The 21,848-nt window shown below is 49.9% G+C and overlaps 1 protein-coding gene across 1 annotated transcript in view; it reads left to right on the top strand.

Moving 5' to 3' along the window:
• IGSF3 (immunoglobulin superfamily member 3) overlaps nucleotides 1-19,308 on the top strand; it is a gene marked incomplete at its 5' end in the record, with an annotated part of 91,184 nt that extends 71,876 nt beyond the window's left edge. The window contains 4 exons of the mRNA XM_084226698.1: nucleotides 11,603-12,013; nucleotides 13,624-14,031; nucleotides 17,773-18,207; nucleotides 19,004-19,308. Of these exons, the coding sequence (XP_084082824.1) occupies nucleotides 11,603-12,013; nucleotides 13,624-14,031; nucleotides 17,773-18,207; nucleotides 19,004-19,254 (1,505 nt within the window). The 3' untranslated portion in view covers nucleotides 19,255-19,308. The remainder of the gene's footprint in view (nucleotides 1-11,602; nucleotides 12,014-13,623; nucleotides 14,032-17,772; nucleotides 18,208-19,003) is intronic.
• Between the last annotated feature and the right edge of the window lie 2,540 nt (nucleotides 19,309-21,848).

Genomic DNA, 21,848 nt, shown 5'->3' with positions numbered 1-21,848 from the left:
CTTTTGAATCCAAGTGACCCTGCAAGTGTTTGATTCAGGCTGAGCTCTCAGTGCTCACTGAGATGCCAGCTGACCTCACTGTCCCCTGCCCCCTTTCTCGCACAGTACGGAGGGGATGCAGCACTTGGGCTCTGGTTCCTGCCTGAGGGAAGAACATGGTAGATAGGTTCAGACAGGTCAAGGGGAAGACCCAAGGACTGTCAGGCAGGCTGTGTTCCCATCTCCTCCTTGGATCTTGCTTCTCCCTGCCAGGTGTCCAGGGATGAGACAGCAGGCACTGTCTGGGAGCAGTGCGTGTCCATGTGGTGTGCAGGACTGAGACAAGGGCAGCAGACAGTGCACCACGGGGGCTGTGCTGCAATCTGGGCAGGCTTGGGTGTCTGCAGAGTGCTCTCTCTTTTGCCAAGGAGGCTTGGGGCAGATTTGTGCTGGTGTATTAAAATTGCCATTGTCATTGTGTGTGTTACTGCACTTACTATTCCCCTGCAGCACAGACGAGGGGGTGATTCAGCAAAGTCCTGGGGTCGGAGTGCTGGAGAGCGTGTCTGGCAACAGCAGAAAAAGAAAGCAGAGCTTTCACACAACACCCCCACCCTCAGAGCACCTTCTCACCCCTTTCATACTCATGCAGCTCCCCACCCCTCCATCCTTGCGTTGTCCCTTGTCCTGTTCCTTCGTGACTAAATCTGGATCGGGCACTCAGGGAGGAGCTGCAATCGCCTCTATAAATCAGTCCTCTTGCTGCTGGGTTTTTGACAGTAATGAACATGGGAGGAGGGATGGCAGGGGATGATAACTGAGCCGACTCCAGGGGTGCTGGGCTCTTCACTGCTTTTTTGCAAGCCAGTCTACAGCAGATTGATTGACCTGGGAGCCGTCAAGCAAACAAGGCAGTCATGCTCTTCATTAGAGCATTAATTATCTTCTAGAGGCTCTCCAGGGGCCTCTTCTTAAAGTCTGGTTTATTAGGAGCTGTCAAGTTGAAACCATCATGGGCAGGGGGGGGATGTGGGGTGGAGGTTCATCAAGCTGGCCTTGGAGGAGCTGGAGGTGGCTTCATCCTGAACCTTACTTTAGGCGTGGGTTGAGCCAGAGCTGTGCTGTCCCTGAAGCCCTGCATTCAGGTGGGTGCAGAGCCCTGTGCTACTTTTCTGCTCTCTGCAAGAAACCAGAGAGTGGCTGTGCTGGGCTAGTAATGGCCAGAGAAACCTAATGAGTGGACAATGAAGGACTCTCACCTCTTTTTCCAACCCATCCATGGAAGCCACAGAGACACTATTCAGTCTCATGCTCCTCCTTTTCTCTGAAGGCTCTGTGAGCAGCCGAGCAGTGGATGGTTGTGACTGCAGACTGAGGATGCTGGGAAGATGAAGGCACGAGGCAGAGAAGAACTGGAAAAGGAGGCTGCTTTATAGCACACTTAATGGTAGGAGAGGAGGACTGATTTTCAAATAATTAACTACCAAGACATTTGTGGAGTATAGTGAGAAACTTTCCTTAACTCAGATATTACTGTTAATGCCTTTATTCCATCTCATCTTAGTAATTCTTAGTAATTTCCGTGTTTAAGGAATCCTCTCATGGATGGATGTGAAAAATGCCTTTTCTACTAGAGGTGGCCAGTGGAATACTGACCAGACTCTTGAGTGGAGGCTCAAACAAGTGTTTTCAAAGGCCACAAAGTCTGTGCTTTAACCTGACACTTCTTGCTTCTGGCGGCATCCAGCAATAAAGTTAAGCAAGCAGAGTTAATGAGCTGGAAACTTCCTTACAGAAGTGAAGTCTGGAAACTGAAGTTTGCTGCTTGCTTGATCCCATAGTGGTTTTGCTCTGTAGAACAGCACTGCTTCCCTACTTTACAGCTGCCTGCTCCATCTGGCAAATGGTTGTACTCCTGCTTTAGTGCTGCAGAGTTCAGGAAAAGCTCAGAAGAGAGGAGCCTGTTCCTCCGCAGCAGTGGCTGTGGTGCTGAGCAGCCTGCTCTTCCCTGTGTGCTCGGGGACTTGCTCCTTTCCCTTCCCTGCCAGCGGGGTAAGACCTGCTGTTCTTCCTCAGAGCTGCTGCTCCTTCCTTCTAGCACACTGAACACATGAAATGAAGAGGCTCAGTGTTGCACGACCCAGAGCTGTCCCCCTTGTGTGGACCTGCATTAGTGATCCAGCTGGAGCCCTTTTTCTTCTGCAGATAGCAGAGGTAGGGTTAATTCTCCTGCTCATGCCCATTTGCCCTGGGGAGCTCTGTTGCCACACTTGCCAGGTCCTCTGGGACAGATTCCCCACTTAGACTTGCTGACACCTCCTTGGCACAGTTATTTATCCCAGGCCAGCACCCCAGGGTGCTTTTTCTCTACATTTAGCCATCATTCCCTCCTCCAAACACCCCTGTCCCTCCTGGGTGTAAGCAGCAGGGGAGGGAGCTCGTGCTGGATGTGCTGCTGCATTCCTGATGCTGTACTGGGGATGATGACACTGGCCTTGTGGGGTCAGAGCTGTGATTCACCTCTCCCTGCATTTGTTTTCCTTCTGGGAGCAGTGCTGCTTGGCTCCTCTGCAGGTTTGCCTGTGAGAACCTTCTGTAAGAGCCAGGTGTGTTGAGCTGATTATGTTCAAGGTTTCTCTTGAGCCTCCAGCCTGGAAAATGCACCCAGGAGCATGACCTGAGAAGCTGAACTTTAAATGGATGAAGCATCTTAGATACTTTACACAAGGGTGAGGAGTGTGGGGATGCATCCTTGCACCTAGTGGAACCTTAACCTGACTCAGCCTGCTCTGTGTGTGCCCACTGATCTTAGTGCAGGCAGTCTTTCTTTTCAGCCCCCTGACAAGACTGACAGTGCCAGGAAACCTGGGCATATCCAAGATATGCTGCTCTCTTCAAGTTAACTCTCTCCATGGTTACTTTTTAGGTCCAAATTTTTCACTTCCATTTCAGAGTACTCTCTGCTTTCTCTCTTTGATATCTCCTGAGCAGTTTTCCACTCTTGTTTGCAGTGTGGATGTACAAAACCATGGTGTCAGCCTGTTTGCAGTCTGTGCACATGCACCTTCTTTGATGTTGTCTTGAACTGCTTCTTTCTCTCCACACACTTTAGCTTCTCATCGATTCCCTGTTTGCTTTCCTTAGACTAAAATACTCTGCAGTGAGCAGTACTTAGATGGTGTCCAGCTCTAAAGCTTTGTACCTCCTCCTGTCCTTGAAGATCTCAAAAGCAGAGTCAGCAGGGGCAGCTCTTGAGGGAGAGTGAGGCTGATGATGAGCAGCCTTGCAGCCAGGTGTTGACTACTCTTGTCCTGTCCCAGTCTCTGCATGGAGCCCCAGCTGTCCGTGAGGTGAGTGGCCTTGGGGCCAGCAGGCTCAGTGCTGCAGCAGCACAATATTTCTCTTGCTGCATTCTCAGCCCTCCAGTCAGAGCAGTGCCCAGCCCAGGGGTCCCTCCCCATATGCCCAAGCAGCACCTTTGGCAGTCAATCCCTGTACATGGCACCTGCACCATTTTTCTGTGTTCTATATCCTGAGGAATGCTTCTCCTGGCATGAGAAACTGCATGTTCTGGCCTTGGTCAACGACTGATTCCTGGGTTCACTGAACCTGAGATCTGCTTCCTTACAGCAAAATGGCTGCAAACATGCTGAACGTGTGGCTCTGGTTCTTTTATTTTAACATATGTATGTGTACATAAAAGTTTTCTCTTAAGGCCATCTTAGTTTTTTAAATAGGCATTTGGGATGCTGCTAAAGGAAATTACTGTAGTTTTCCTTGTCCCAATTAACAGAGAAGCAGGGAGTTCAGATGATGATGGATCTGTAGCCCATTATGCTGAAATATGTCCTCACTCCTTAAGTTCAAGAATACAATTCCTTCAGAAATGACAGATGGCTCATTTCACTGGGTTGTTCTTCCAGCAGTAGTTGTACTCACTAGTTACGGAAGCAGCATCATCCCTGAGCGTTCAGTTTTGGGGCAATGGTACCTTCAGCTGCAATTAAATGTTGCCATTCCCAGGGCTTGGTAATAGTGGCTCCCAGGTGGGAAGTAAATTCCTGTAGGTGGAACTGATCTGGCACTTTGCTGCACAGAAGGAGGTGATCCTCATCCCCGATGTGGGCCGCTGGCTGCGTGGTCCTGTCCCATTCCTTGTGCTGGCACAGGTCCTGCTGTGCCACAGTTAGTTTAGTACACCTGCAGAAAGCTAGCCCAGTGGAAGGAAACAGTTAAAGGTGAGTGCAGTGAGCTAATGCTTGGATGAATTCAGCTGGGTCCTTCTCAGGGGACTTCTCTTTGCGTGGAGAGCAGCCCCTGACACTGGCAGGGCTGGTGCGGGCGGTATCCAAAAGATCTCCTGATCCTGCCTCAGGTCTGTCTGGAGAGCTTGCTCTCTGGGTGGCAAGAAAATGACATTTCACACCACCCTAAGCAGCTCATCTGTGTCTGCCCAGCGCTCAGATTTTCAGCAGGAGCTGCTGAAAATGCCCAAGTCAAACACAGCGTGTGCGAAAGTCAGCCTTGCACTACAGGGTGCAGTTGTGCTCTGAGCGTGCAACTGCACAAAACTGTCAAGTTGTTTTGTGGGGGAAGAAATATCTCAGGAAATCCAGCCTCCAGCATGGCATGGGAGTTGGTGTGTGGTGCTGCTGTGTGTGTTACAACTTGCTCTTCGGGTGCATTTAATTACTTTTTTTTCCTAATTGACAGAGCACTCCTTTGTTTGAAATCTTTCTGACGAGGAGTTGATTAAATATCTCTGTATGTTATTTTTTTATTTCTTTATCCTCAGTGTAGCTTGGTACTGAATTTGTCTTCCAGTGATCCTATCTCCATATTTTAATTTACAAGTGATCAGTGAGCCGTATATTGTTTTCTGACAGCAGGCACAACTCATGCTGGGAATCTTTTATTCCTTCCTCCCCTCTTCTCTCTCGTGCAGAACTTTTATGTGCATTTCAGGGTTTTGCAGGGAAGTTCCTGATTTTAGGTTTGTGGAGCGTTTTGCTTCGGGGTACATTTGTTTCTTGCTGTTCTTTACACTGACATGGTTTCTGTTTCTTGGGGAAGGTCTTGTTTTGTCCAGGCCAGTGGTACATCCCAGCTGGTGGTCTCTGCCTTAGCCTTGGCTGGACCTGGGAGGCCGTGAGCTTCCCAGCTTTTTCTATCCTTGCCTTTTCTGTATGTGCTAGCAGATGTATGGCTTCTGGGCTTTAAAAAGCCTTTCTGGGTCACACATGCATTCATTCCTCCTCGAGGCCCCACTCAGTTACCTGCTGGTTTGTTAGCTGCTCCACAGGCTCCAGCATGGCTGGTAATGCCAGGCTGTTCCCTAGCCAAGCACGTGTCCTTGTCACTGCCTGCAGTCTTCATGTGCAGAGACGGACTTGACCTGCTCCCTGGTGTTTGGTGGGTCTGCAGTCTTGACTGTACTGCTTTTGGGGAGGGGCAGGGCGTGGGGCCACTTGTAGGTACTCCGGGATGATCAGGCTTCTTGGGGCTGGAGCTGGTGGGGGTGCGGGTGAGCAAGCGGATCCACCACAGGGTTTGAGGAGAGGTGCCTGTTCTCCTTTGCCGCAGCACCCTCTGGCACCATTTTGAGAGCATCAAACTCCACTCCCCAGGCTGCAGCAGCACAGTGTCCTTCAGTCCTGTGCTTGTGCTTGAGGCTGAGTACTGGGCAGGGCTGTTGGACAGGTGATGGTCAGCATGGACGTGCATAGCTACTTAAGTACCCGGCTGGTCTTGCTGCAGCAGCAGCAGCAGCTGTGAGGCTGGGGAGTATCTGGGCTGCCTGCTGGGCTGTGGACTTCACAGCAACTTGCTGAACATGTTGAAATGCAGGTCACTTGGTGGTGAGAGTCACAGCTTCAGCTCTTTTGTCTGACCACGTGGGAGGGGGCTGAAGCTGAGCCTTCCTCAGGAAAGGGTTAACGCTGTCTTTCCTTCCCACAGAGCTGCTCTCCCAGTAATTCAATCATGTCAGCCTGTTTGCAGGCAATAATTCATTGTTATAGGAACACTACAGTAAAGTGACAAGTTAATAATGGCAGTAATAATGGCAGGCAAAGTCTAATGCTATTTCCCTTTCTGCTGCTCTTGTTGCACCAGCAGCCTCCCATGTTGGCTAATGCAATTTGCAACCTCACTAATCCAGTTTCAGGAGAAATTGTGTTCAGTTAAAAGAGAATAGCCGGAGTCTGTGCTGCCATGTTCCTGCCTTCTCTGGGGAGGTTGCCCCAGTGCTGGAAGCCTTTGTCTTTACTTTGCTGTGATTTCTGTGCTGTGGTTAAGCTTAATGAGCACAGTCCTCCTAGGAGCATCTTGTTTTCTTCCCTTCTGCAAATGCCTTTCTTCTGATGCCTCCTCTCCAAAAGGACTTGCAGATCTTTCCCTTCTGAACGTTGGTTTGATTTCAACTAACCTAATAAATGTGAGTCACCCAGCTCTTGCCATGCTGAATCAGTAGGCTGGCATGTACTTGCTTGACTCTGTTCAGTCATCAAAGCAGGAGTCCTTGCAGTGTCTGGGGAGGTGGAGGAGGCTCCTCAGCCCTGCTTTGTGGAAGGGAGAAGAGCTGGCAGGGGTCTGAATGTCAGTACATGTCTAAGCCTGTGGCAGGTCCTGTGCACTGGTCTCTTGAATCCCAGGCAAGCATCCTCCTGGAGGAATTCAGGCCCTGAGTGCATTTCAGGCTCTAGTAAGGGAAATGATGAAGAACCTCCGGGATGTGACCACAGGCTGAGGGGATGGCTGAGTTTGTGCTGAAGGCCTGACCAGTGCCCTTCAGGGCTGTACGCTGAGTGTGCTGGGGAGAGAGGGGTTCCTTGTAGAAGTCACTGTGGGGCTGTGCTGCTGGAAAAGAATCTCTCCTGCCTTGCCTGCTTAGCCCACTGTATGGTGTTAACCCAGAGCTGGGCTCAGGTTGGACTGGCCTCATTTCTGCCCCCCCTGCACACACACCTCAGCACAGTGAAATCTCGGTGGAGGCTTTTAAAATTAGGACATTTCCCTGGAAAACTTTTTGCAACATTTCATCAGTTCTTTCCAAGCAGAAGTGTTCTCTGGAGGAGCTCTCCCCAGTGAGCAGCAACCTCCAAAGTGGGACATGACCTCCCTGCTGTGGTGACAGGGCTTTCTGGGGACTCTCTGGGATGTGGTGGCCATCCTCCTGCCCACCCTTTTGTGCCACAGCTGCTGATTCATGCAGAGCTAGCTCCTTCCCCAGTGGATGGCCCCCTCCTCCTTTGCCGCAGGAGCAACATTCTGGGGTTTTGTGTGGGGCTGTTTTGAGGAAATCAAAATATCTTCAGCTGCAATTAAACATTGCCATTCCCAGGACTTGGTAATAGTGGCTCCCAGGTGGGAAGTAAACTCCTGCTATTGTGTTTTCTTGCTGCCTACAAGGCAAAATGATGTAAGGTGTTTGAGACGGAGCATCTTCTTTATCACAGCATTTTTAGGTACAGGTTACAAAGTGCTTTGTTAAAGTTAAGTGTTGTAACCCCAGCTTGATGATGAGGAAACAGAGGGGAGGGAGCCAAGAAGCAGCAAGTCAGCAGAAAAACCATGAATCACATCACTGTCTCGGTCCTCCTCCTCTGATGACTGCTCTCCCATCCCCCAAATATTTGTATAACTGTGCTTACCACATGCTCAGCTTGAGGAGACTGATTGCCTGCTTGATGATTTGGAGAAAATGTCTACTGCCTATCAGCTTGTAGAGAATCTGGCTGTGTCATAGCTTGCTGTGGTTGTAAGTTGTGTCTGACCTGAGGTCCCAGCCAGAGGTGCAAACTCTGAGGACCAGAAGCTGCCACATGCATCTTGAGATAATGATAAAACTGACTTGTTGCCAGTGTAAATTGAAAGCCTTAATAGCATATGTAGGGCCAATTACAGTACATTAAGGTACAATATCCTCTTTACTGGCACTCTCCAGGGAGCCAGGAGACATTGTGGCAACAGGATTATGGTTTGCAGATGATATGCACGATAACTTCACCTAGACGCAGGCACCTGTTCCTCTCACAGAGCAGATGTTTGGGAGGCTGTTAAGAGAACATCAGCCTCTTGACAGCCAGCAGAAAATGCTGGATAGCTGTGTCTGTTCACACCACTGTGCCCACCACCTCTGCTGCCTGACACTGGGCTGGAGCAGCCCTGCCCTGCCTCACCTAAAGCCTAGAGCCTGGGGCACACAGGATCAGCTCAAGTTTGAAGGCCAGTCCCTTTCCTGGCTCTCTGCCCAGGCAAATCCTCAAGTCAGGAAAGGGAGTTTCCCCCTTTTAAGTAGGGTGAGGTTTCACTGGCTGGGTGCCTGGGGTGTCAGACTTCTTGCAACCTCACCAGTACACCAGCAGCTACAACCATTTCCATGTCATGGCAACATCTCTAAACGTGACCTGGCAAGCTGCACGTGGCATGGAGAGACTCAGTTTGCACTGGAATAGGCTTACCACCACTATGGGAAGAGATGGATAGACTCCCTGGCGTTGTATTGTGCCATTCCCATTAACAGTATTAACTGTTTCCCCTTTTTAAATAATTTATCCCAAATGCAAAATGAGCTTTGTGGATTTGTTTGTGTGTCTGTGAACAGTGGCTGATGGTCAGCCCCATGGGAGAGCAGAAGTGCGAGTTACCCCACAAAGCTTCCCATGTCTTAACCAGGATCTTTCCCCTGAGGGTGGGGCTGCCCCAAGGTGTAAGCTGTGTGCCACAGCATTTCCAACTTAGCTGTTATTAGCCTGTGGTCCATAAAAGCCTTGAATCACTACTGTAGGATCTGTGAAAGGTAGTGAAGAAGAGATGGGTGCCTGTGTACTATGCAGGAATCAGCACCAGGATGTGGAAGCATTTGGCATTCACAGAATTGGAAAAGACTGAGAATGTCCTCTCTAATTCTGTGGGAGGGAAACAGAACCTGCACTTGCATCTTCTGCAGTGTGCCTCCCTTAGGAAAATAATTCATGTCTGATGAAAAGTGCATTGGCAGGGATGTCATTACATATCACTGATACCTCTAATCTAGAGGAAACTTTGTGCACAGTCTTATATGAACCTCTGCAAGAGTATAGTCTGGCAGAAAGAAGACCTGTGATTCCTTGCCAGGGCTTGCTGCTCCAGCTGGGAGCAGCTGTAGAAGCACTACCTCATCAATATCTTGGGGACTCAGTGCAAATGTGGGCAAATTACTGACTGCTGGCTGCAGTGGCTGCCAAGGATGGCTTGGAAGGATGGGGGTGTGTGTGTGAAATTTAAGATCTCATTTTTGCCAGTGTTAGTAAGATTGCTTCCCCATTGCTCTCAAAAATATTTCTTCCCAAAGGTTGCATGGTAGCAGGGAAAGCTGCTGAGGGGCCATCTGAGAGTCCTTGGATGACCTCAGGGGCTCATGCTGTTTGTACACAGTGACAATTACTGTGATTATGGTCTGGGAACAAGCCCTCATTGCTTCATTGGAATACATCTGTCATGTACAAGGTGGGTCTGTTGTCCCAAGCACTAAGATTAGAATTAATCAGTGTCAGCCGTCCTCATTTCATCTCCTGGAGGTGCCACAATGTGGGAAGAGCACTGTGAGAGAGATGTGCTTGCCTCTCAGCAGCTCTGGTCTATGTGTACCCTGGCTTTGTGTGTGTGTGTGTTGATATTGAGCAACCCACCACACACAGTGTGTGTGTGTGTGTATACTGCATTTTAATAGATATAGGGCTACTGACTTAACATACACAGTTGCTATAGTAACAAAGGTTGCCGTAGTAACGGTTGCAGAAAATAATCCAGTACCAATTAAAAATAAACTGTTTGGAAAGGGGGCTGGGGGAGAAACGAAACTGCTGAGAACCACCTTCTCCTTTATTGGTTCATCTCCTAGGGACTTGGAAGATTGATTAATGCTCGAAATAATTGTTCTTAACCAATGGTGAGCCAAAAAGGTGGGATGAAGGTGGGTGTGGTGACTAAGGCTGTTGTCCTGGAGTGAAACAAAGGGGAAGGAATGTGTCTGGGGTATGGCAGAAATACAAGAGGGTGACACTGACTCTTTCCATTAGGTTGAAGTCCCTAGGGAGAAAAAACAAGGACAGTTTCCCTCCTTTCCTTCCTCCAGTGTCTGCATGCCATACCACAGGCACCAGGCACGGATTCTTTATTAGCATACTGATTAAAGCCACAGGCAATCCAGGCTCCAGGGGAATGTCTGATGCGATACCAGGATGCCTATCTCAGATGTGATAGCACAGAAAGCATTGCTGTGGTGGGAGTTCCTCCCATTTGAAGTTGTTTGTGCCCATCCTCTCCCTGGGCACCGTCACTCATCACTTGTGCCGACAGGCATCCGAGGCCCTGGTGCCCAAGGGAAGCTGGAAGCAAAGCATGATGCAAAGCAAGGAGCCCGTGCCTTGGTGAGAGAGAGAAGACAACATTGCTTCCTCACAAACACAGGATGCGTGGGATGTGTTTCCAGGGTGTGGATGGGCACAGGTCCCCTGGCAGCCTTCAGTTGTTTGTGCCTGTGGTGCCACACTTTCGTTGTGCCACTTGGACCCGTGCGCTCTTCAGGTTTTATTTAAGAGATTTGCAGCTTGTCAGCAGCAAGGCAGCATTCCCCCTTTCAGAGGGAAACAGGGGTGTGAGGAGAGGTGAAGGAGGGGAGGCCCATGGTGGCAGAGCTGCTGGGGAGGAGTGATGTGTCTGGCTGGATGGGAGCTGCCCCTCTCCCCTGTCTGTGGCTGGTAGGGACTTCAGGGCACATCAAGCACAAGTGTCACAGGAGGGCGCCTTGTGTCCTCCCCTGCCAACAGGAATGCCCTGGCTCAGGGCTGGGGTGACAAGCAGAGTGTGAGCACACACTGCAGCAGAGGCTCTGTCTTGTGTTTGTACAGGGAGAGAGGAATTGGGAATCTGTGTGTCTCTCCTTACAGGAACTAGAGCTAATGATTCTGCTGCATCATCCTCAACACTGTGGGACTGCTTAACTACAGCATGGGAACTGCACTTGTGCTTGGGAAGCAAAGAGTCTCTGGCTTGTCCTAGGCTGTGCAGTTTGTGGTGGAGTTGGAGCCAGATCTCCTGGCTGTGGGAGCAGAGCTTGCTCCCTGCTGATTCCTTCCAGTCTGGCGCTCTTTCTCCTATTCCAGTTGTGCCTGCACTTCCTCCTGTAGCTATTGCGTGTCTGTGGGATACATCTCACTGAGATGGCTGGCATGTGACAGCAGTGGGGTCTCATTTAATTCACTTTCTTCAGAAGTGGTTTTCTCTGGAACTGGTCAACAGCTCATTGCCCTGAGGTACAAGTGGTATGATTTCACCATGAGAAAAACCACTGAGTTTGGGTGTAGTCATCTTACTAAGTCTGGTGCCTTAGACAACTGTGAATTAAGAAGTTTTGTAAAGGTCAGACTGTGAAAAAAGAGCCTCTCTTGCTGAGGGACACAGTGGGAGGATCCAGGCGTAGCTAGGGGTTGAAAGGAGAGATTTGGTAGAAAATCTAAATGTCTTAAGGGTATGTGGGACCCAAGCAAGAGGGCACTCTCTGGTCCACCCCAAATCTGGTGAATTTCTTTCCTGTGTTAATGACCCGCCTCCTTTCATCCTTCTCCATTCCCCCTTGCAGTGACCAAGCTGCAGGTGAGCAAGTCGAAGCGCAGCATCACTCTGGTGGAGAACCGGCCCATCCCCCTGAACTGCTCGGTGAAATCCCAGACCAGCCCCGACTCCCACTTCGCCGTGCTGTGGTACGTGCACAAGCCCTCGGACACCGATGGAAAGCTCATCCTGAAGACCACGCACAGCTCTGCCTTCGAGTACGGCACCTACGCGGAGGAGGAGGGGCTGCGGGGCCGGCTGCAGTTCGAGCGCTCCGCCTCGGGCGGGCTCTTCAGCCTGACGGTGCAGCGGGCAGAGGTGCGGGACAGCGGCAGCTACTACTGCCACGTGGAGGAGTGGCTGCTCAGCCCCAACCACGCCTGGTACAAGCTGGCAGAGGAGGTGTCGGGGCGGACCGAGGTCACCGTCAAGCAGCCAGGTGGGGTCCCCTTGGCACGGCCTGTAAAATTGCCACCCTGTCCTTGCATCCTCATGCCTGCACATCTCTGCGTGGAAGGAGGGTTTTCCCTCCTTTGATGTGACTCCTGTCCCTCCAGGCTGAGCCTTTCAGTGTCCCCACGTGAAGGTTGTCCATCCCCCATAGTCTATAGGGCAACTGCGTCCAGCCAGGTTTCATTATCCTTGAGAGCATCATGTAGCAAGAGTGTCAGCTAGCGACTTACTGAGAGAGAACCCCTGTGTGTGTGCCTGTCTGGGAAAGCAATTTTATGTCTTGCACACAGTTTAATTTTACTCTCTGCCTGTATCCTGGCAGGCACAGGGAGCTTTGTGTCTTTTCCCTTTGCACATGAGATGGGAATAACATTTAATGAGGTGGGGAGCTGGCTGCCAGGAAAGGAGAAATCTGCTCTGTGGGTGGTTTCTGTGGCAGTGGATTACACTGATAAAGGTGAGCTGGTGGAGGGGCTAAATATAGCCCCCACAAACTGGAGCAGAGGGGAGAGGCAGGGAGGCAAGTACTGTCCAGAGCATTGGTACTTCATGAAGAACCCTGCCTTGTCCCTGCTTGCTCCAGCTGCCTGTGTCTGGAAGATAAAATCCCTCAGGTAGGATGGATACAGCTGGATATCAGGGCTGGAGTAGGGTATTTAGTGCATTTTCTGTGTCTGGATTGGGCTGTCTAGACAAGCTCTGGGGACAAGGGTGCAAGAGGGATGGTGGATATGGGCCTCAGTGCAGCTTTGCCTGGTCACGCACACAGGAAGCACAGCAGAGCATGGCTTGCTGCCAGTGCCAGCTCCTTATTTCTGTCTGCAGAGTCCCGAGATGGATGAGGGAGGGTGGTCAGGGATGGGGGCTGTGACTGTCCCCTCCTTTGCATTACCCATCTCTCTCTGGGAAGTACAGTGCTTCTTGCTTGCTGCAGCAACAGTACCAGGGAAGTCCAGGCTGGCCCTGGAAAGAATTGTGAGGGATTTAGGAGAGTTGGACACGTCATTTCGCATAAAAGAGCTGATTCCAGTCACCCTCCCGTGTATCAATGAAGTTGTGGAGCAAAAACCAGGGACATTCCCAAGGCAGCAAAACACTGCGTGTGTGACTTTGCCCTCATGCCACTTCTTGTTTTGCAGTGGGGCTTCCCTGTAATCAGCTGCCTGTTCTCTACCTTGCTGGTTTTTTTCCTTTTTCCACAACAGGGGGCTTACTCGTTGGGGTGTGATGAGGCTACTGCCTCATCCTAGGAGGAGAACAAGAAAAGAGGGAGGTGTGATCTCCCTTCATTAGGTCTCTGCGCACTTAGGACCTCCCAGGTCCTGCTGGGAGATTGGGTTTCCAATTCCCTGCACTGAATGGGTCATTGTTGGGGACTAGCCTGAAATTTTCAGAAGACCCTAAAAACCACAAGCCTTATTTTCTTCTCCTCCTCTATTTTTTTTTATCCCTTCCTTTCTCCACCATTTTTTCCTCTACTTCCTTATTTCTTTCATCACACCCCAGGATTGTGGCCATGCAGGAAAGGCTTGTGGGGTGACAAAGGACCCTTGCAGCCCTTGGTCACGTTGCATTTCTAATGGGCTTTTCCCATAGATAACCGCCTGCAGGTCAGCCAGACCCACAAGAACATCACGGTGCTGGAGAACGAGTGGGTGACCCTGGAGTGCCTGGTGAAGAACAGGACCAGCCTCTCATCCCAGCTCTCGGTGGAGTGGTCCATGTGGCGGCCGGGCCGCGCCGAGAAGGAGGTGGTGGCCTGGCTGAGCCGGCAGAGCACGCTGCACTACGGGGAGCCTGCGGTGCTGGGCGACCTGCGGAGCCGGCTGCGCCTGGAGAGCCCGGCCCCCGGCCTCTTCCTGCTCTCCATCCAGAACTCCACCGTGCGCGACAGCGGGGCCTACGGCTGCCGTGTGGAGGAGTGGCTGCTCGATCCCGGCGACCGCTGGTACAAGCGCGCAGAGGAGCTCTCCGGGCTCAGCACCCTCACAGTCAAGCAGCCAGGTCAGTGGGATCTGGGGCAGTCTGCCCTGAGCAGCCTTGTGCCCTCTTGGGCAGACACGAATCATCATCTGTCTGTCAGTGACACTGGGTCCAGGCGAAAGGCAGGACCACAGGACAGACCACGCTGATTCCTTTATCCCTGCCTTCTTGATTGCCCTGCTTTTCTAGAAAGAGTGTAGAACAAGCTCTGCAAATACAACTAGATGGGCTTGGCATTTTGTCACTGCATCTACAATTTTCTCTTTTTTTTCAGCATTTTTGGCAGATTAAATGGGGTAGGCTCCTGATTTTACTCATATTTTGATTGAGAATAGGATGGAAGAAGCTACCTGTGCTTCCCAGGTGTGTGCCTCAGAGGCAAGGTCCTTTCATGAGAAGAGGGCAGTGGAGGCACACTGCTGAGTCTTACTGAGCTTGCTGACAACCAGCACCCCCAGATCCCTTTCTGCAGAGCTGCTCTCTAGCTACTCCTGTCCCAGTTCTTCTTGTGCATGGTGTTACTTAGATCTAGGTGTAAAATCCAGTCAGTTCAACTTGTTAAATTCCATTCCATTAGTTAAAGTTCAGAACTCAAATCTATCTAAATCACTTTGTAAGGCCTCTTGTCCCTCAAGAGAATCAGCAGCACCTGCCAGTTTGGTATTGTCAGGAAATTAGCTAATGGTGCATTCAACTCCTCTATCCAGATCTTTGAAAAATATATTGAACAGCGCTGCCCCTAAAATTGAACCCTGAGGAACACCACTGGTGACCAGTTACAAGCCAGAAGTAGCCCCATTCACTGTATCCATTTGAACTCGGCCCTTCAGCAAGTTCTGCACCCAGTGCACCATGAACCCCCCCCATCCCACAGCTGGAAGGGTTCTGTGAGGGACAATATGAAAAGCCTTATTTAAATTGAAAAACTGCATCTGCTGCCTTCCCTTAGTCCACTGACAGAGCAGGTGAAACAAGAATATTAAATTATTTAACCAGACTTCCCCTCTGTGAAGCCATGTTGGCTGTGTCTGATGACTACATGGTTCTGTGAATGCCTTTCAGTAGTACACAGAATAATCTTCTCCATAGTTTTTCCAGGAACTCAGGTTAGACTAACAGGTCTGTAGTTTCCTGGGTCTTCTCTCATGTCCTTCTTATAAATTGGAATATATGCTGGCCAGATTCCAGCCAAAAAGCACTTCCCCAGACTCCCAGGGCCTTTGGATATGTTCAGGAGGAGCCCTGCTATAACACCTGATGAGTCCCATCAGGCCCCATGGACTTGTGGACACTTGGCTGACACAGTTGATCCCTCACAATTTCAGAGTCTGTGGATGGAAAAGTTACTGTTCCTGCACTCACAGTCCTCTGACTCATGGGACTGGGCAGCCCAAGGTCTATCAGTATTATTAAGGTCTGAGGCAGAAGAACATTGAATTCCTCTGCTTCTTATTCATCCCTATTAAATAGGTAACTATCTTCAATAGGTATCAGACATCATCCTGCTATTAACAGCTTTTAAAAAGTGCTGACACAACACTGACCAATTTCAACTCTAATTGAGCTTTGACGTTTGTCTCTTCTCCCTGCATATGTGAACTACAACTCTCTAATCTTTCTGCAGAGCCTGGCTTCCAGAGATCATACAATTTCTTTCTCCTCTTGAGCTCCACAAGGAGTTGCTGTTCAGCCAGTGTAGCTTGACTTAGGACACAGTGGAGTTGCCTGCTCCTGTGCTCCCAAAAGGTGGTTCTTAAGACTGACCAGCACTGATGGTCTCCTGAACGCTTAAAAGTAGATTCCCAGAGTACTCTGCTAAGTTTTGCCTGTTTTAACAACAGATAAGATGCAAAGGCAGTTTTCCTTGGAAGATACAAATTCCCTAGTTTTTGAGGCATATGACTCAAGATTAAATGTCTATCTTAAAGGCTGTAGGAGAAATAACAGTACAGTCCTCCTTTACTGAGTACTTTCCAGCTTCTAAAGCAACCACTCTCTGCATGTTCTGCAGTGCTTCATGCCTGCCCATTCCAGCAAGATGTCAGCCTTGTAACTGCAACGGAGCTGGCAAAAGCATGAGGTTCTGGAAAGATTTTAGTGGTCATTCCTGGCAGAGATTTGTACTGTGGAGGAGCAGGGGACAGCAGAGCTCTTATCTGCCTCATCTTTACTTGGGAACTTTTGTTGGCCAGAGTGGCTTGAGCGGAGAGACCTCCCTAGGCAATCCCTGTGCCATGCTGGGTTGTCAGTACAGCTCTCCATCCAGTGTGATAATTGCCAGCCCTGATGGAGGAGATAATGAACAGCAGGAAAAATCTCTGAGGCTCCTCTTGAATTGCAGAAGAATGTGGAGTGGGAAGAAGAGAGGGAGTTGGGAGTTCACTAATTGAAATTTTTTTTTCTTGAAGTGCTTTGTTGTTGTTTGTTTTTGTTTCATAGCAGTCAGTACTTAACAAAATGACTAACTGTGCTTGTGACTCATGTCTCATTAGTGAGGATCTCCAGCCTCATCTGTCAGGGCTATAATCATCAGCAAGGGGGGGAAAAACCTCTCAGCACCTTCAGACATCAATTCTCCTCTTTCTGTTTAACCCGCTAAAGGTGAGGGAGGCTTTGTGTTAGTTTTGACGAGCCATTTCCTTTCCTTCCTCCTTTTTACCTTAGTAGTCCCCAAAATTTCATGACTTAACTCATTCCTGTTTCTGCTCAGGAGTCTTCTTTGGGAAGATGTGAACTGCAAATACTCATATTGCTTATATGGCCTGAAGAGCTCTGGCCTTAATTGAGGTTTTCCTCATGGGACCATGTAAAAAGTGTTGGGCAGGTGCTGTAATGAGAAGCCCACTGGGCACAGCAGCTCTGTGGCTGATGCGAGCTGAGGGACAGTAGCCCCTTCCTGAGAGACACCCAGGGTCTGCAGAAGGGAGGGCTTGCCCAGCTCTCCTCACTGGAGAAGAAAGTACCTCTCTCTTCAGTGAGCTATCGACTTGCCCTTCCTGCTCAGCTCCCACTTCGGAAAGGGCTTTTTAATCTTTAAATGAAAGCTTAGATCCAGACTGATTGTGATCCCTGGAGTATGTGCTCCCTGGCAAGATGACTAAACCAAATGTTAATTGCTCTTGAAGTCAGCCTTTAATCAACTCATCGTGGGTTCTGGCCACTGTGTCTCAGTTAGGTAAAAACATCTCTTTAGCCTTGCAGCAAGCACTAGAGGGAAAAAAATGAGTAAGACTTTTGGAGCATCCTTGCTGCATCAGTGTTGAGACCATCTCTTTGGAGGAACCTCTTACCTAAATGACTTTCCAAGCTGCTGGAAAAGGTCATAATGACTTCCAAGTCCTTTGAGCACTCTCAAAGCAGTAAAAAGCAGGGAGTGCAATGTTCTCTGCAGCAGTAGCTGGGGAGGAATAGCACATGGCTCCTCAGCACACGCACCAAACCTTGGTATCCTGACACATAGCATGTCTGGATGAACTGCAGCTTTCTCCTCTCGTCCCTTAGTTGGGGTGAGGGTGGGCAAGGGTAGGATGGTGCTTGCAGCCAGTACCTGTTTGACCCTGTGCCAGATGGTGGGTGCATGGCGAGGTGAGGATGCTGTGCCTGCAGTGTTGGCCTCAGAGGTCCCTGTGAGTCTTGGCATGCTGCATCAAGATTTGGGTTTTGCTTGGATTGTTCCCAGCACCAGAGTCATGACAGTTTGTGTTGAGATAGGATGGTTTTGTTGCTAGCTCAGCGCTCATCTCTTGATTTTTGTCATCTCAGATCCCACCTTGCAGGTGGACACAGCCACCGCCAACCTCACAGTGCAGGAGAAGGAGTCCTTCCCGCTGGACTGCAGCATCCTGTCCCGCTCCAGCCCAGAGTCCCACTTTGCAGTGACGTGGTACAGCCTGCGGGCCAAGGAGGCGGGCGACCACACGGAGGAGGGGGAGGAGGAGGAGGAGGAAGAGAGGGAAGCGGTGCTGAGTGTGGGCCCTGATGCCATCTTCAGCCCCGAGGCTGGTCGCTGGGAGGGCCGCCTGCGCTTCCAGAGGCTCTCGGCGGTGCTTTTCCGGCTGACGGTGCTGCAGGCCGGCGGTGCCGACACGGGCAACTACTCGTGCCGAGTGGAGGAGTGGCTGGCGGATCCCAACGGCGTCTGGTACCGGCTGGCCCAGGAGGAGTCGGGGATGGTGGCTGTGCACGTGCAGGATGCAGGTGAGAAGTGGTGATGACTGTCTGGGGCCGTGGCCCTGGCATCCCCTGAATCTTCTGTTCAACCAAGATGAAAAAACCAAGGAGTGAATGAGTGGGACTGGGGCAAGTCTGTGGTGCTGGTACTTTTCCAATCAACTCAAGGGTTTATAAGATACTATAAAATCTCCACCAGGGAGGACTGTGCTATTTTTGGGGTTTTTAGAATGAAGGAGGAATTGAGAATTTGACTCTATGTTTTTAGAAGGTTAATTTATTATTTTATGATATTATAGTAAAGAATGTTATACTAAAATTATATTAAAGAATAGAGAAAGGATACTTACAGAAGGTTCTAAGGAATGATTATGAAAATTTGTGATTGTTTTTAGAGTTTTGACACAGTTGGATGGTGATTGGTCATTAAGTTAAAACAGTTTAGGTGAAACTAATTAAACAACTGCTTGTTGAATAAACAATTCTTAGCTACATTTTAAAGTAGTAAAATACAGGGGAAATAATTAGATAATTATTATTTTCATTTTTTTCTGAAGCTTCTCATCTTCCAAAAAAAATATCCTAAACAAAAAATTTTTTCCAAAAAATATAACAATATCACTCATTAAATTCTTGAGGGGATAAAGCTGAAACATGCCCTGTTAGAACTTTCTGCTTTTCTAACACTGTTATTTTTCCCAGAGCTCCACCTTTTGCTTTGACATGGAATAATGAGCATCTGGTTTTCTATGTTTCTGAGGAAGTTTGCATGCCCTGATTAGAGTGAAACCATGAAATGTGACCACCCTGTGTCTCTTTCCAGGCTCCACACTGCAGTCTGTCATCTGCTCCAATGATGCCCTCTTCTACTTTGTATTCTTCTACCCCTTCCCCATCTTTGGCATCTTGATCATCACCATCCTCCTGGTGCGGTTCAAGAGCCGAAACTCCAGCAAGAACTCGGAGGGCAAGAATGGGGTTCCCTTGCTGTGGATCAAAGAGCCTCACCTCAACTACTCTCCCACTTGCCTCGAGCCACCAGTCCTCAGCATCCACCCGGGAACCATGGACTAAAGAGGCAGAGACACCTGTAGGGACGCACAGAGGGAGAGAAGTAGAGATAAACCCGGAACCCCGAGGAGCACAGTGGGGTTTGTTGTTCTTGTTTCATTTGTTTCAGTGTCTGTGCTCCGACACAGCGGCTGAGCTCTGCCCAGTCAGCAGGAGCAGGAAGGTCCAAGGCTTCCTCCAGCACCTGTGGGAACGTACCCCCTCACCCCAATGGACAGAGGCACTTGCTGTACATAGCAGATGTTCCTCTCGGACTAATTTGACTCACATCAGTTGCTGTCTTATGGGCTGTTGCTTTTTTATCTTTTTTTTTTTTGGTCACTCAACTGTAGACTTTCCCTGCCCTCCACATAGTGTGGAGTTCCCAGGGGGTATTTGGTCCTAGGATGATCTCTTTGGACGTAAACATACATATTTTCCAAAACAGACTGGTTTTCCTTCTCTGACTCAGTGCCACAGTGAAGAAGATCTTTTCCCGAGGTGCACTGAGCCAGCTCCTCCCTCTTCCAAAACAGACAAAGCGAGGTCTGTCCCCAGAGGGGTTAACTGGGCTGTCTATCAAGAGGTCCATTTCAAAGACTGGCTGTAGCCTCAGCATCTTCTTGCCTCCACCTTACTCGTTTTCTCAGGAGGGAGCAATTCACCTTTTGGGAGTGTTCCCAGGTCTTGGAGAGACTGAATATTGAGCGTGCTTGCGGTCAGGATAAAAGCAGTTTAGTTTGTCTCACGGAACTGAAGGGGGGGAAAGGAAGGACACCTGAAAGCCCTGACTATGTTGTAGCAAAGAGGGTCCTTGTATGGTTTCACCAGAGTCATGCTCCTCCCTGGTGTCCATGCTACCATTTCTGATGAGGCAGATCTCCTCTGTGCCCCAGTCATTTGGGAATGGGGGGCTTAATCCAGTCTCTGAAGGCTTCAACATGACCAAAGTAAAGACTCTAGGAAGGAGGAAAGGAGAAGCTCCACGGTCAGGTTCACGGTCCCTGGATGGTTCAGCCAAGGAGCCCAGTAGCAAACATGCCACGTAGCGGGGACGTGCAGTTAACCACCATGCGTCACGAGTTTTCCTGTGGCTGCACTGCTCCCCAGTGTGAGCCTGGACAAAGCAAGGGGCCTGCAGCACATCACCCCCCTGGGGATTTCCCTGTTCCCTTGGCCAAGAGGAATCTTCCCCCTGCGTGTATCTGCCATTTGTTTCTGAGACTTTAGGAAGAGAATCTGTTTCTCCATAAGCTCCCCCTCCTGGCAACGTCACCTGCTCTTCTAAGAGTTGCTGTGGCAGGAAATGCTGTTCTTTCTGTGAAAGATATGGCTCTTGTGAACCAAACCAGGGCTCTCGCCACGTGGGGCACCTGACCTCCTGCACCCCCTAATGCCAAGAACCCCTGCCCTGCCCTGTGGAGGAAACCGCCTCCTCCCCCGTAAGCGTTACGTCTGGCGGAAGAAAATGTTTGCCAAAAATGGCCTTTTGTTGTCTTCCTTGATGTCTTCCTGGCAAATCCGGCCATTTTTTTTCTTGCAGCATGGCTGAAGCCAACCAGGGGCAGACAGGTGCAGCCACAAGACCCCCCTGCCTCACGTGTGAGAGGTGCCATACCCACACCGTTGTCCTCTCCGGAGGGTCGGACTGCTCTTTGGGAGCAGAGGGGACCTCAGCAGAAGCTCTGTAGCAGTAAGTCAGTTAGACCCTGATGCCTTGACGTTTCAGAGGTGGTGAAGCTTCAGGTAGGAGATCTGCACCATGAAGCCTCACTCCTGTCTGGGAGAGGACCCACGTGGTTGCAGATCGTCCTGTGCTAAGGTGTTTGAAGTTCGTCACCTCTGCACCTCCACCAGAACAGCACTGGTTTCTTCTTCTGCTGGGAAGCCCCAGTTTCACTTGTCCCTCTGTGAAGTCTGCCTCCTCGAGAAGTAACTGCTTACTGGCCCCAGCATATGCATACAATCACATTCCTATATCTGTATGTATCGCACACCCGCACACTTGTCTTCCCTTTCTGGCTAAGGCATCTGCAAAGAGAGGATTGGGATGAGAAGGGAATGGAAATGAAGAATTGAGGTGCAAACAGCTGCAGTTGCAAGCCAGTGGGTATTGTTTTCTAACTGTACTATCTCCTGTATGTACTGCTCCCAGGCAGGAACCATGACTCACTTCAGCTTTAAGGAAGAAGAGAGAATGAAGTCAGCGGGAGCCGTTCTTTCCTGGGAGAGCTCTGCTCTGTGCCTGAGCCACGCTCCTCCTCGCCAGCCTGTCTGCCCCAGATCAGGGCTCTCCTGGAGGCCTGCCACAGGGGCCAGGCTTTCCTGGGAAGTGGCTCCCACAGTGGTCCCTGAATGTACCTTGCTGGTGACATTTCTCCATTGCTCTGGCAGTGTGTTGCCCAGTCTCAAACTTCTCTCAGTTTTTATTAAGGCAGCCTCTTCCTGTAATGAGTTTTAACACAAAGCTTTTCAAACCACTCTCTCTGCAGTAACTTTCTGTAACAAACCCAAGAAGAAAGAGAGAGACCTATCCATGCATGATGTGGAAAAATGTTTGGGATTTTTAAAAAAAAAGTGAAAAAAAAACCCAACAAAAACTTTGTACTATGTTGCAC

Source organism: Fringilla coelebs (genome assembly GCF_963513975.1).
Source record: "Fringilla coelebs genome assembly, chromosome: 2".
NCBI classification, from domain to species: Eukaryota; Metazoa; Chordata; class Aves; order Passeriformes; family Fringillidae; genus Fringilla; species Fringilla coelebs.
Note: the sequence above shows the minus strand (reverse complement) of the source record. Positions and strands in the feature narration are given on the sequence as shown.